The 13,818-nt window shown below is 32.0% G+C and overlaps 1 protein-coding gene across 1 annotated transcript; it reads right to left on the bottom strand.

Moving 5' to 3' along the window:
- Positions 1 to 2,448: 2,448 nt before the first annotated feature.
- On the bottom strand, positions 2,449 to 8,053 carry LOC133178759 (zinc metalloproteinase dpy-31-like). Its single transcript, XM_061313468.1, has 7 exons — positions 7,991 to 8,053; positions 7,693 to 7,887; positions 7,451 to 7,574; positions 5,425 to 5,553; positions 4,931 to 5,052; positions 3,443 to 3,561; positions 2,449 to 2,893 (listed from the first exon to the last, which is right to left on the bottom strand). The coding sequence occupies exons 2-7, from the start codon at positions 7,846 to 7,848 to the stop codon at positions 2,770 to 2,772; spliced, it is 774 nt and encodes a 257-aa protein (XP_061169452.1). The 5' UTR covers positions 7,849 to 7,887; positions 7,991 to 8,053; the 3' UTR covers positions 2,449 to 2,769.
- Between the last annotated feature and the right edge of the window lie 5,765 nt (positions 8,054 to 13,818).

The raw sequence follows: 13,818 nt of genomic DNA, 5'->3' as shown, positions 1-13,818 counted from the left end.
ACAATACAAATCGGGAGCAGTGCAAACACGGACCTCCAAAAACATCAGAGGCGGGATCAGGTGCCGTGGAGGAGTAAACATCCCCTGTCGACCGGCCACAACCGCTGTGTGCTCCTTGTCATGACCGGGTAAACGGAAAAATCCGTAGAAATTTCAGAGATTTAGGCTTTAAAAACTTGGCACTCAGAACCATTTAGCAGTGTGAGTATATTCGTGCCAACGCCCACCGTGACACGGGATGTCTGTGTTTGAGGTCTCATTCGAAAGACTAGTGCCAAACGCTTGGCAAAAACTAGATGTTTTCAATGAAAATTCAAGTCTCACATATCAGGGACTCTTTTTTTTGTCAAAATCAGTAGCGTGAAGAATTTTTGACAATTTCCAAATGTATACATATATATATGTTAAAAATCAAAGTAGACTTTTGAAGTTTGTATCAAAGTGAACAGGGGCTTCGCTCATCTTTCTGGATTGTTAAAATAAAATATGGCTAACATCCCCCATTTAATTAAACTTTTATATATGTTATCCAAAATCACAATTGAAATTGTGAAACAATTTATTCAGAAAAGAAAAAAAATATAACATTTCTTTAACCGAGTGGACTTCGTACCCACAAATTGTAGTCATCTTTCCCATCCCTTTAGATAGCTGATGCTAATTGAACAAGCATTCTGAGAGTATTGCATTAGCAATATTAGTCCCCTACCGGTAAGTTTAGGAAAAAAGTGCGGAAAACCAAGTGGGACAGACTGACAGACAGACAGAGCTCGAGCGACAGACGGACAGACAGACAGACAGACGGACGGACAGACTCAGTGGAAACCTATAGTCCCCTCCGGTTTCACCGGTAGGGGACTAAAAAATATATGTATTGTTTATTAGTCCCCTACCGGTGAAACCGGAGGGGACTATAGGTTTCCTCTGAGTCTGTCCGTCTGTCTGTCTGTCTGTCCGTCTGTCCCTCTGTCTGTCTGTCAGTCTGTCCCACTTGGTTTTCCGCACTTTTCTTCTAAACGCTTGCAGATATTGAGCTGATTTTTGGTATGTAAGTGTATCTTGATGAGTTACAGATCAAGTTTGCATTTCGTTCCGCTTCATTGATTTTTGACGGAATTACGGCCTTTTCAATTTCTAGGGGTTTTCCGCAATTTTCTTCTAAAGGCTTTCAGATATTGAGCTGATTTTTGGTATGTGGCTTTACCTTCATTAGTTATAGATCAAGTTTGCATTTCGTCCCGTTTCATTAATTTTTGACGGAATTATGGCATTTTCAATTCTTAACGGGAACGGAACCAGATTACACTTGCCGGTAGGGGACTAGTATTGCTAAAGCAATTAATACTCTCCGAATGCTTGTTAATACGTCATGCAATCATTTTTCCCGTTATGGAAAACATTAGTTTTTAAAGGTAGATTTTATTAAGATAGCAAAGAGAAACGGTTCTGTCTGTTCGCAAAAGAATCCAGATTTTTAGTCTTGGAAAACCATTCATCGATCGATAAAGATATATTTTCCATTTAATTTATCAATAATATCACCCACTGCAAAAATAGAAAGCCAGCAAGTGTCATCGCGTTCAAACATTAAATTATACCATAAAAGTAATACTTCGTAGATATGTGTCCTTTAATCAAAACAAAAACATTGTTATAAATAAAGATTTTAATAAAAATATCTAGAACATTCAAATTTTTTACATGCAGCCGCCCTTTCTCTCATTTACCTTGAAAATATGTTAAACCCAGAGTGTCATGATTTCCTTTGCTTATACCAAATTATCCATAATAGGGAAGTCCAGGTAGAAAATAACTAAGTTTTGCATATTCATACTGGCATGTAAACGATATGTCGCTCCATTATTGTTTTTACAACATATATATTGTGTAATTGTTGTTTGTTTTGTAAAAACCGAAAAAAAAAACCAAAAAGACTTTGTTGCAACATGAACAATGTCAGCTGGAACCGTGACATAATATTGATGTGGAATTTTTAATTTTTTTTTCTCACTTCCAGTTTACCTTAAGACAAACTTTGCCTTTTGATTTTTATAATACATGTATTATACCTCAATATACAACCAAACCTCATTCCGACAAAGTGATTTCTCCGCATTATAGACCATTCAGCTGTCTGACAAACTGCTCGATTTCATTGATTTCATTTAAATAAAAAAAAAAAAAACTAAATCAATTCACAATGATGCAATTGCATTACATTCATATAGCTTTCTGATTGTTATTTCATAATTTATATTTTCTCAGGTTTTTTTGGAACATTAATTGGCGTAAGAGTGATTTTTCAGTATCTATATCCACAGGAAATTTTCAGGAAATAACTTGTTTCGTTCTCAAAAAGACATTCAAAGAAATCAGTCATTCAATGTTCAATGTCATTCAAAACACAACATATGGAATAAAAGCTTTAATTTTTAAATAATTAGAGAGAGAGAGAGAGAGAGATTATAAATTTGTCATTGTTGTTAAACATTGACATAATTCCGAGCACAACATTGCTCTACAAGCACACCTGATGATTTGCAAATATCTTTTATGTGTCAATGTTTTTCTTTTCGGAGAAACAAGGATCATATTAACAGGCATAATCGGTGATGACACTAGAGTCAGTTCTCCGTAAATATTTCTCAAGAGATTTTTTATCAGAAATCTATAGCACTAAATGATTTAAAAAACACTACTTGATTAGGGGCACATGTTTGTACTTATTAATAATATTCAATCAAGAGGAAGCATGCCTTTAAATCTAGCTTAGACATATTTGAATCTTGCCCTGAAGCCCCTTGCTACGGAATTGGAGTTTGTCCTAAATAGGACCAACATTTCTCGACTTCTGGATGTGAATACTCGTTTGGGTCTTGAGTTGCAACAGAACCTGTAAATGAATATTATGTTTCTTAACATTGCATTATATATCCAATTAAAGAATAAAACATCAATAAACAAGAGGCCCTTGGGCCATATCGCTCACCTGAGCTCTTTGGCTAGGAAAATCAGTTCAGTATTGGAGAAGTTTTGATATAAAAGCATCCAGGAGGGGGAGGGGGGCATGAGTTGAAAAAAACTTAAATCTACACTTACTGAGAATGCTTTCATGTTTCTTTGACTAATCATGCCTTTTACGTAGATTTTTCAAGACCTTTTTCTATATGTTTCATCTTTTTTGTGGCCTTGCCCTACCCCCGGGGACTTGATTTGAACACTCTCGAATTTACAATATCTGAGGATGCTTCCATATTAATATGACTAAACATGGGTATGCCGTTCTTTGAAACCCACAACCGGCAAGTGATAGCGTCTCAGTCTGAGTGAAAAGTTCTTGAAGGGATGTGAAATTAACAAACAAACTAAATCTTGATTTATAATAAGAAAAGTACTCGGAAGGTTATTTACACAAATATTTTGGTATTTCAAATAAACTTACCTTGGTCCCGTTGTAGAGAAACTGTTGTAACGAACCTCTACATAGTCCAAACATCTTCTGTCGCATGTAATCCTAAAGGTCTCAATAAATTCCAATCGGACTCGTTTTCCTGGAGGTGCCTGAAGTATAATCAATTTGAATGCATCAGACGTCACCATTCCGCAAAAATTATTTTATTCTTTCATTACGCGTTTCTTCATGATTTTGATGAGAAAACATGGATAAAATGTACAGAAAATAACATCTATATATCCTTAAAATGAAGAAGTCGGCGAACCGAGATTTTGCTGTAGAGGTACATGTATATTTTTCTCCTGTCTATCGAATTTATCTTGCGAAGTCTGGAAACACAATTGGATTAAAAGTGTAATAGGGAAAAGATGATATTTCACCCCAGAGTGGGACCGGTTGAAAAGAATGATGGGTCAAGTAGAGTTTTTTTTTTGCCCTTAGTTAGGGTGTGACAAGCCTTCTTCGAAACAGTAATATGGATAAGACATTCAAATTTTTCATCTATAAAACTGTATGAACCAAAAATGAATTATCCATCATACAATGTGAATACATGCACGTTACTATGGAACTTATTTATTATTATTTGTTGAAGATCAATGCCATTGTATTTTATATTGAAGTGAAAGAAATTCCCATAGTCATAAATGAATAGTAATTTATAAACCTTAAATAACTTTTGAATCAAAGGTTCTCCATTTTTCTTTTCAAAAATTTAGACCTGGCCATGAGAGTGCAAATAACTTCTTCCTTCTTCAACATTTACAAATTGTATGAGAATTAATATATTATTTTAAAAGCAAATATATAGGCTGCTACAAGAAAAAGGTTAACAAATCCATATTTCATTGTAAATTATAAAATTAGGAGAACACACCAATATAGACTGGCTGACCTTAACATGATGATAGACGCTTTCCGTGAAATTAAAATCTTCTTTCAATATATCATTTTGGATTTAAAAAATATATGCTATTACAAGAAAAACAATACCCAAATTGCGATATTTTATTGCAAATTTAAAAAAAAAGAGACATCGTCAATGAAGAGAACACACCATTAATGACCTATAACGTGATGATGAATGCTTTCTACAAAACTTCAAGTCTTCTATGAGTATCAGAAAATCTCTTTTTTTCAAAATCAGCAGTATTAAGTATTCTTCATTATCTCCAAATATAAATACATACGATTATTTAAATCTGATTTTCAATTTTAATACCAGCGTGCTTTGAGGTATCCTTCATTTTGCAACTTTTTAGTGTAATTTGGCTCATATTCTTCATTTAACCCAACTTTTATAAATGGAGTTTGTAACCACATTGATTTTTTCACAAATAAAGAGGATGGAACATACACTTTTTTCATTCTGTAAGGCATGGGACTGAGATTTTATTGATTGATAATAATCTTATTTTGCATCTGTCCCACCCTGGTGATAAATATTACCTGGTCCCTCAGTACAAGACCATTTACCGTAATTTTCCAGGTACATTCCGCATTGGTTGTGTAATTCCTTGGAACGAAGTATCCAGGTGAGTTTAAGTATCTGTAGCATGAGACGGCATATCTATACTTGTTTCCACATCCAGAAGTCGCTAAATTAAAATACCGTATTCCATCCTTTAGTAAGAACTTGTTGGAATCTTATTCAAGTATAATGATTAGTAATACTATCTTTTTTAACGTAAACGGTGTTTAAAGGACAATGATCTCATAAATAGTTTAATGAAGATAGCTTCCTTATTTTGCCAAAAGAAGAAATACTACTCGCTCGATGTAAAGTCTCAAACATTATTAAGTCATTGCCTGTATTGTTTCAATGCAAAGCTACTTTATAAAATCCGTCCTTCTAAAACCAATATTTCAGAAAATTTCATCCTCAAGGAAAAACGTCTTTTAATGTATAAGACAGAGATCACTTTTAAATTTACTATGCGTTGAACTAGAATGTGAGTACTACTACTTACCAGCGTTCTCTGGAGACTGACAATATGTTCCAGTCCACTCCTCAGGACACTTACAGCGTTTACAACTTCTGGGATTCCTGTACCCGCCATTCCTGCACTTTGACCATGTTAATCCTCCAGAACATCTCTCTTCAAAATCGTTTGAAAAACTTAGATACGCTTTATTTTGGAGAAGTATATATATGCATTAACAAGCATTTTCTGAAGAAAAAATATCATTAATAAATATTTTTTTAAACTTTCAATTTCATCAGGTTCAGTGAAACAGTTTAGAGATGTTAAAAACGTTAAAAAATTAAAGCCTTAAGATCCCAAGAAATATAATTTAAAGAACTATAAATATGAAATAAATGTAAATGAAGTATTTCCATTTCGGCACATTTTTCTAATATTAACGTTGATCGCAATATTGCAGACGTTTAAAAATCGTCTAAGTGCACCATTAGCAAACGGATTCCCTGATTTAGTTAATATTCTTGAAAAATGTTAAATGTCGTCTATGTAGTTTTCGTGTTATAAAAACTCAGTATACAATATTTGTCACTGAAAAATTCTGTAAGTTTTCGGACGAATCAAAACAGAAGGGAACAAAAACGTTTTGGTTAGGAGGATGGGGATTAAATCAAATTCCACTCCCGAAAACGAAAAGGGTTAATTAAATTAAAACAAAGAATGGAATGTTAATAATTTTTTTTATTAACGAGATTCTCATTTCTGTCAGTCGCCAGCGTGGCGCAGTGGTTAGAGCGTCTGCTCTAGAGTCTCGGAGTAAGGAGCTGAACCTTACGTCGAGGGTTTAAATCCACTGCGGGACGTGGAGACCGCTTCGGATGAGACCGTATTAACCGAGGTCCCGCTTCGCAGTAGGTGTTGGTACGAAAAAGATCTCCCAATGCTCAATGGCCCTAAGTGCCGAATATAGGTATAAATTTGCAGCCCTTCACCTTCAAATGATGGCGTCTCCATATGAGTGAAAAATTCTCGAGAAGGACGTTAAACAACAAACAAACAAATCATTCCTGTCATATTACGCGACAAAGCTTGATCGCGAAAAATCCACTCTCCTGCATATCTAGTACATACAAGATTTTTCATAGTATTCATGATTGCATTCGATACTATAAACCAAATTATTACCTTATGAAAAAACAATGTGTCATGAAACTTTGGTGATCAAATGTAATCGGAAAAGAGGACTTTCTTTCATATTGACAAGTTAATTTGCCGTGTATATGTTTCAAAGGACAATCGTTGAACTCGATTTAGTTCCGGTGAGAGTGGGTATTCATTTAACTTTTTATATACCTTAGAAAAAAAAATGATGTTCGGACCGAATTTCTGAATAATTTTATTGTGACTCCAGTATTTTTAAACAATTAAATTGCGGTACACTTAATCTTTAATTGTTGCCTCAATTTTAAAGCATTGTTTTCTTTTTCAGTTTTAAACCTAAAACGTACGATCACTTTTCATATAATCAGCATTAAAATAAAGGTTAGTGTGTTAAAAAATGTGTACTGGGGCAATGCCATTTGATTTGACAATTAAAAACAAACATAAAGCAAACAGAATCACACAAAACCTTGTTGAATAATGCAGCATATTTGATTTTAGAAACGTATGTTATTTATTTATTTATTTAATTTAATTAACTAATTGATTAATTAATTTATTTATTTGTTTCAACCTGCAGGAATGTATTGGTTTCCTACAATTCATCATTTTTTTTTTACAATGTTGGAATGACGATAAATAGAAAGTGTTCAAAATGTTAAAAATTAAAATACATGTACTTCTTATCTATAGACCAAGAAAAAAAATCTGAAAATACGTGCTTCAAAAAAGATCCTAGACCTAAAAAAGCGAATTGCATGTCTGTTTTTTTTTTAATCTTTCATCATCAGAACACGCAACCTACGCTTATTTTGAAATTGAAGATAGAAACATTTTCAACATAAGAAATATTCTTTTTGCCAACACATTACATATCACATATGAATAGAAAAATCTAACAATTTTGACTTACTCTGACAATAGTGGTAGTTAATAGCCTTTATGTCATTAAATGACAAACCAGTTTTTTGTCCCATTGTCTTTTCGTAATCTTTTTGCTTGGCAATGATTGTTTTCTGTCCATTTTTTGCAAAAGCCTGTTAAATTAAAGTAGCATATATCTTTCAAATGCTTTTCTTATAAAGTAAAAATAAATTGGTACTAGATGTATTAAAATACATAACATTTATCCACATTTAAAAAAAATGTTCTTACCCTCTCAGAGTAATGCATGATTGATCCGTAATCGTATTTTGTTCCATAGGTAACGCCAGATCTGACCAAAAACTTGCGTTCTTTTCCGCTCACAATGTTATTTTTTAGTATGGTGACATAACTGTTTCTATCTGGTCTACTTTGCTCGTGCCACATACCGAGGGCATGCCCGATTTCATGGAGGATTGTTCCTAACTGAAAATGATACATTTCAATGCTTCATTTAAAACGAAAATTGACTTTAGAATTTTTCCATCTAAATAACACTGGAGTATTAAACCTGAAATTATATACATACACGTTTACAACCATTTCCGAGGTTTATTTCATTAATGCCAGAACTTTTTCTTCCAATATTTGACCAGCATCTATTCAAGAAATATCGAAAAAAAAATCTTAGCTTATTCGATTAATTATTTTCTCTTCTTTCTTTCTTTTTTTACTTTGATGTTTTGCTTCGGTTTTGTTTGTTTGCGTTTTTAATTTTGTTTATCTCTGTTGTTAATAATTAAAAAAAACAAAAAAAAAACCTGGAAAACTAAAACTGACAAATATTCATTTGATGGAATACTGCAGATTTGGCAATTAGCACCAGGGATTTTCCAATGAAATGAAAGGACAAGTGCACTTAAGCAATGCTTAATGGGCCCTTTTTCAGTGCCGTTTTAATTTAGAATATATTACCAAATTGTTCTCTTTTGGTAATAGTTAAACACAAGTGGATATTTCTAATTAAAATCACGTTAAAACATCACCTAAATCAGCATGGATTTGAAACAAATGAACATTTTTAAATGCTTATAGATACCCCAAATCCGGAAAAGTCGTACCGAAACTATTTTGAGTTTTGTTTATTTAAATCAAGGGGAGGAGACCTGAGAAAAAAATTAAATGAAGTTGTATAGATGCCTGTAGCCATAGTGATCAAACTAAGAAATTTGCATGCTTGCATTTGAAATAATACAATAACTACTTTAAATTTTAAAATGAAAAAAGTGTATTTAGGTGGCTTTCAATACCGGTACCATTGTTTTGCATGAATGTTAAAAATGTTTGACGCTTTTATGTATGATGACAGTTTAACGACATTAAACTCTCCTAACCCTCCCGTGTTCCTAAAACCAAATACATGTACATACAAACTTCTCTATGCGGCACGACTTCGATAAAATGATACAAAACGTGGCTATCTTTTACAGTGAGCACCTTTGAGGAATGTTTACCTTGGTACAACTCACGTGACTACAGGTATTTTAAATAATTTATTCCACAGATGGGTTCAACGTAGGTCATACAGGTAAATAGCTCTCGCTTCTATAGGAAAAAACATTGAATTTTTCATACATTTTTAATATTTTAAGTACAAGCCTAATCTTGTACAAATTTCCTACTTTCACACAAGTTTTATAAATGTATAATGCGTTTTTTGTCATTCGCACAAGTTTATACAACGTTAGGCTTACAGTAAACAAAAGCTTTGAAATGAATGACCGTCCTCGATTTACATGTATTATAGAAAATCACGAATGTCGGCTGACCCCTACCACATTGTATGGCTTTGCTCTTTGTACATCGCGTCTTGTATATTCATGAATTTCAGCGATAAAATTTGTTGAATCTTATGGTTTAGATATCAATTAATAATTTGAGATGAAAAATTATGCTTAATTTGATTCTTTATTTTTTCACGTTTTACCGGGGCCCATAAGTGCACTCGTTCTTTATATTGAATGAGGTTATCAGATTACATTATTAAGTATCTTTGACAAAATCACATGCTTATAGCGTGGGGGAAAAAATGCTAACGCTACCCTTGTAGCAAATCGTGAAAATTTAGTAGCGTAGAATTAAACCGACTTACAGTAATTCAGAAATGAATGACATATGCACGAGTATTCTTAGAATAAAATCAATTATTTTTGTACTTTTTAAAGACCATGATTAAAATTAATTTTAAGTGTTTATTTAAGTTTTGATATAAATGATATATATTAGTACAAAGAAATGCAAAAGACATCATACGTATTATTATATTTTTTTTTACCCTTTCGCGTCTTCTTTAAACTTAATCGCTGGTGACCGTATTGTTCCTGTATCTCTAAATGAAACACAAGTTTCCTGCTGCCACATTTTTACTGCTTTTCTAACCATTTCTTCTGTAAATGAAAATGTATCAATGTATTTTCATTCTCATTTCAATAAATAAATAAATAGATAAATGAATAAATAAATAAATAAATAAATATGATTTAAGGTCAAGATCTAGTAAATGAAAAGAGCCTACAGATTTCTCAAACTTGATAAATAAATTCCTTTTATGATGCTTTATAACTATAGCTCGGTCAAATAATGTGTATCGGGGCATAATTTGCAAGAAAACAAGACGAAAAACCATCTCGTAAACTGTCATTTTCAATGAAAAATTAAGAAAGCCAGTCACGAATATGGGAGTTTTTTTTCCATATCAGACGAAGGAAATGTATTCAGATTGCCTACAGTCTCTCAGAAAACGGTAATTTGTATGTTCTTAGCCTCTTCTTTAAAATAATGTAAAATTGAATTTAGGTATCGGGATTACTTTTCACATGATTTTAAATTGAATGCCATGAAAATACTTTATTTTCTACATAATTCTATTGGAGCTGTAAAGTACGGGAAAAGGAAAGTTTAAATTGATTATGACGTCATAATGGATTTAGCACCGAAAAGACGGTCTAAAGTCATTTACTAGATCTTGACCTTAAATTGACAAGAAATAAGTGAGAGAAAAAAAATCTATAGCACTTATTTTTTTTCTTACTGTAGCTAATAAATAATGAAAGTTAAAAATGATAATAAATATCCAATATTTAATCCTTCAATCATTTCATGTAATCTTATTTTTTTTAATTTTATTTTATGAAAAAATAAATATTATTTAAAAAATAAATATTAAAAATATCAAAGTAAATGAAACAACATTTCAAATCATTTGCAAGCTTATGCGAAGAGTATTCCTTTTCCCTACTGTCTTTTGAAGAGGCAAGTTGTATCCTGTATTTGATTGGGAAACTCCATTTTCCGTCTTTACGTACTTTTCTTCTGTCAAATGAATTAGATGTCTATGCAAAATAAAAAGAAAACACAGAATTGATAAGTAAAACATATATCTTGAATGTTTTTTTAAATAAAAAAAAATCATATATATTGTGAATGATACATTATACAGAGTAAATTTTCCGAACAATCCCCTTTCAGTTTATATGAAACTTTGATCATTATTCAAATATCGATTTGTTTGTACGCAAAAAGAGTGATCTAACTGAGATTTTTGAAACTTTAAAATGTTCAGGAAAGGAGACAAGATTCTTTATGTTTTGTACATTTATTCTTGTTTGCTTTAGTCAATATCTTATTAAACCATCTTTAATTCGCGTGAAAAAATATATGTGAGGACTGCAGCACCTTTTTTTCGCAATGAACTATTTCTGGACTTATATAAAATGTTTCCATTGTCGCAAAAATAAATAATTGATTGATTTCAATTAAAACATTGCAAATGTAATGGTTTGTTTAGTTATTACAGAATAGAAGTAATTTAAATATAGTACATGGAGCGAAATAAAACCATCCCTTACAGATATATCAGTTCCATTGTTGTCAAGCCTGAGGTACTGGGGATTCCTTTTGTAAAACTCCACAAGATCTGCCGCTGAGTCTTTATCTAACTTTATATCACCATCAATCATGTCGATTTCTTCAAGGTTTCTTTTGGGTGCCTTTCAAAAACACGATATTTATATATCACTAATGATAATGATATAATACCAATACATTATTTAAAGAAGGTAGCCTGATTAGTGTGGCACACTATTCTTCCTCAGGGCCTTTCAATTACAATAAATATTATATTAAAGAAGCATTAACAATTAGCAATTGAATCATAATAAACGTACAAAGTCATATAATAATATAATAATGATAATAAACACATACATTAGAATGACATATAGGAGTAAAGTTATATCGTGTCGCATTTCTAAGATTTGACACCATATTTATGTACAAAAGATATAAATCAGAGTAATGAAATTCTATCGATTCATTATTAAGCAAATCACATTATTGCGTTTTTCTTCACTTGTATACTTTAGTGTATTTACAAGTTTAAGCAAAATGCTCAAATTCTTCGTATTATGGATGGTTGAAAATACTTCATAATTTTACCTTTAATCCAGGATTGGCTTTGCTAATCATTTCATCCAGTTGCAACAAAGATGATTCCATAGAGTTTTTATAAATTCGCTGTGCTCTTTCCCCATCTTCAAATACGACACTTTGTTGATTACCGTTTTCAAAAATTTGTTCATCAGATCTGTATTCACTACTTTCGACTCTAGAAATTTCTTCTCCCTTTTCTTGTCCTTCGTCTTCTTTTTCTTCTTCAAAGCTTTCTTGTATACTACTACTGCTAGCGCTACCAACTTCATTGTCATTCTCCAGATCTTCCTTAGATTCTATTCCATTTACCTCAAGGTTTTCTCTTGCAAAACTTGTCTCGTCAGCATTTGTTTCGTCGGACAGCTTTCGGAGGTTTTCTGAGGCAAATTTGCCGCTTCCATCCTTGTCAAGAGCACTTGCAACTAGAACTGTCAATAATGCCGTTAAAATAGTTATTTTCAACATCGTGGCTTATAGTTAAAGTTGTTTGACACTCAGTTTCTTTTATACCCTCTAATCCGGATATCTTTTGGAATTCGGATTTTCCCCCCATAGTTAGAGAAAAACAACATTGGATGACAATCACAAACAGGCTTTTTTGAGGTTTTTATTACATAACTGAAAACCCCTTTACTGGATTTCCAGTTCAACATTTAATATGCTGTTTCATGCTATGGAAAGATTTACGGTATTTCCAAAGTATCTAAAACAAGCAAAGATATTATAGATATAATCAGCAATGTGCCTTAAAAACATCTTTAATATTTTCAACGGTTTTTTAAAATACTGTATAATTTATCATTGATTATGACCACCTTTATTCCTCGATTGTTTTTGTATTATTTAAGGGTATAAAACCATTAATACATAAAAAATAGAAATAAAAAATAAATGAAAGAATTTATTATATAGTCTATTTATAGTCCCTATATAATCTATACAAACGCAAACAGTTCATAACACTACATATCCACTGCTAAAGTGAACTATTTTATGTATATCCTATTCATAAAATAGTTCAGTCTTGCACTCCTCCTTACTTCAAGTTGAAGTCTACACCCTGCATTTTCTACAGATTTTCTCAAACTTTCTAACTTTCATAAACCTTGAAGTGCCTAGAATTTCCATATCTAATACAATATTCCCCTTATTATTCTTTATCTAATACCATTCTTTCAACCAGAGTTCTGCTGGACACGGCAGCATTGGTGACGTTTATGTCGTTGAAAATGTCGACCTGAAAGCAATTATTTGAAAAAAAGTAATAAAATCATGGAATCTCGAACTTTAAACTGGCGAAAAAAAAACTTAATTTTTACTATAAATCGCCAGCATTGCTTTCTATTTAATCAGGCTGTAATGAAAAAAAAAATGCACCAATATTTACATCCCAAAAAACTCAATGATGTTGAGTACCTTTAATAAATGTAAAAAAAAAAATACTTTTCTGACATAAATATAATTATAAAAAAAAAAATAGACGTTTTATGTACAAGCACTAGATTGTTTAAAAAATGGCGAGGTCGGGCAAGAGTGCGGATTATCATACAGATGGTGAATCACAACTGTAATGATGGCAATTACTTTTCACCTTGTCAAATTTGACCAATCAGTATATATATATATATATATATATATATATATATATATATATATATATATATATATATATATATATATAGTTTTAAACTTGGTTAATTGTTGGGTCAATTGCAAATTTAAGAGCTTGTTGTTGGGTCTTTGTTAAATTGTCGGGTCTTTTTTGAACTGTCGGGTCATTGACCCAACAATTAAAGACCCAACAATTAATCGTTGTTCTATTTCCTTGCAATCGGAAAAATGTTTCAAATGAACTGTTTGTCTGTAACCTGAATTGTCGGGTCTAAATTTCCCGTGAAGTTCACCTATTGTCATTGTCCAATCAGA

The sequence above is a fragment of the Saccostrea echinata genome, unplaced genomic scaffold (assembly GCF_033153115.1).
Source record: "Saccostrea echinata isolate AGI-Se365-2 ecotype Australia unplaced genomic scaffold, CSIRO_AGI_Sech_v1 ptg000003l, whole genome shotgun sequence".
NCBI classification, from domain to species: domain Eukaryota; kingdom Metazoa; phylum Mollusca; class Bivalvia; order Ostreida; family Ostreidae; genus Saccostrea; species Saccostrea echinata.
Note: the sequence above shows the minus strand (reverse complement) of the source record. Positions and strands in the feature narration are given on the sequence as shown.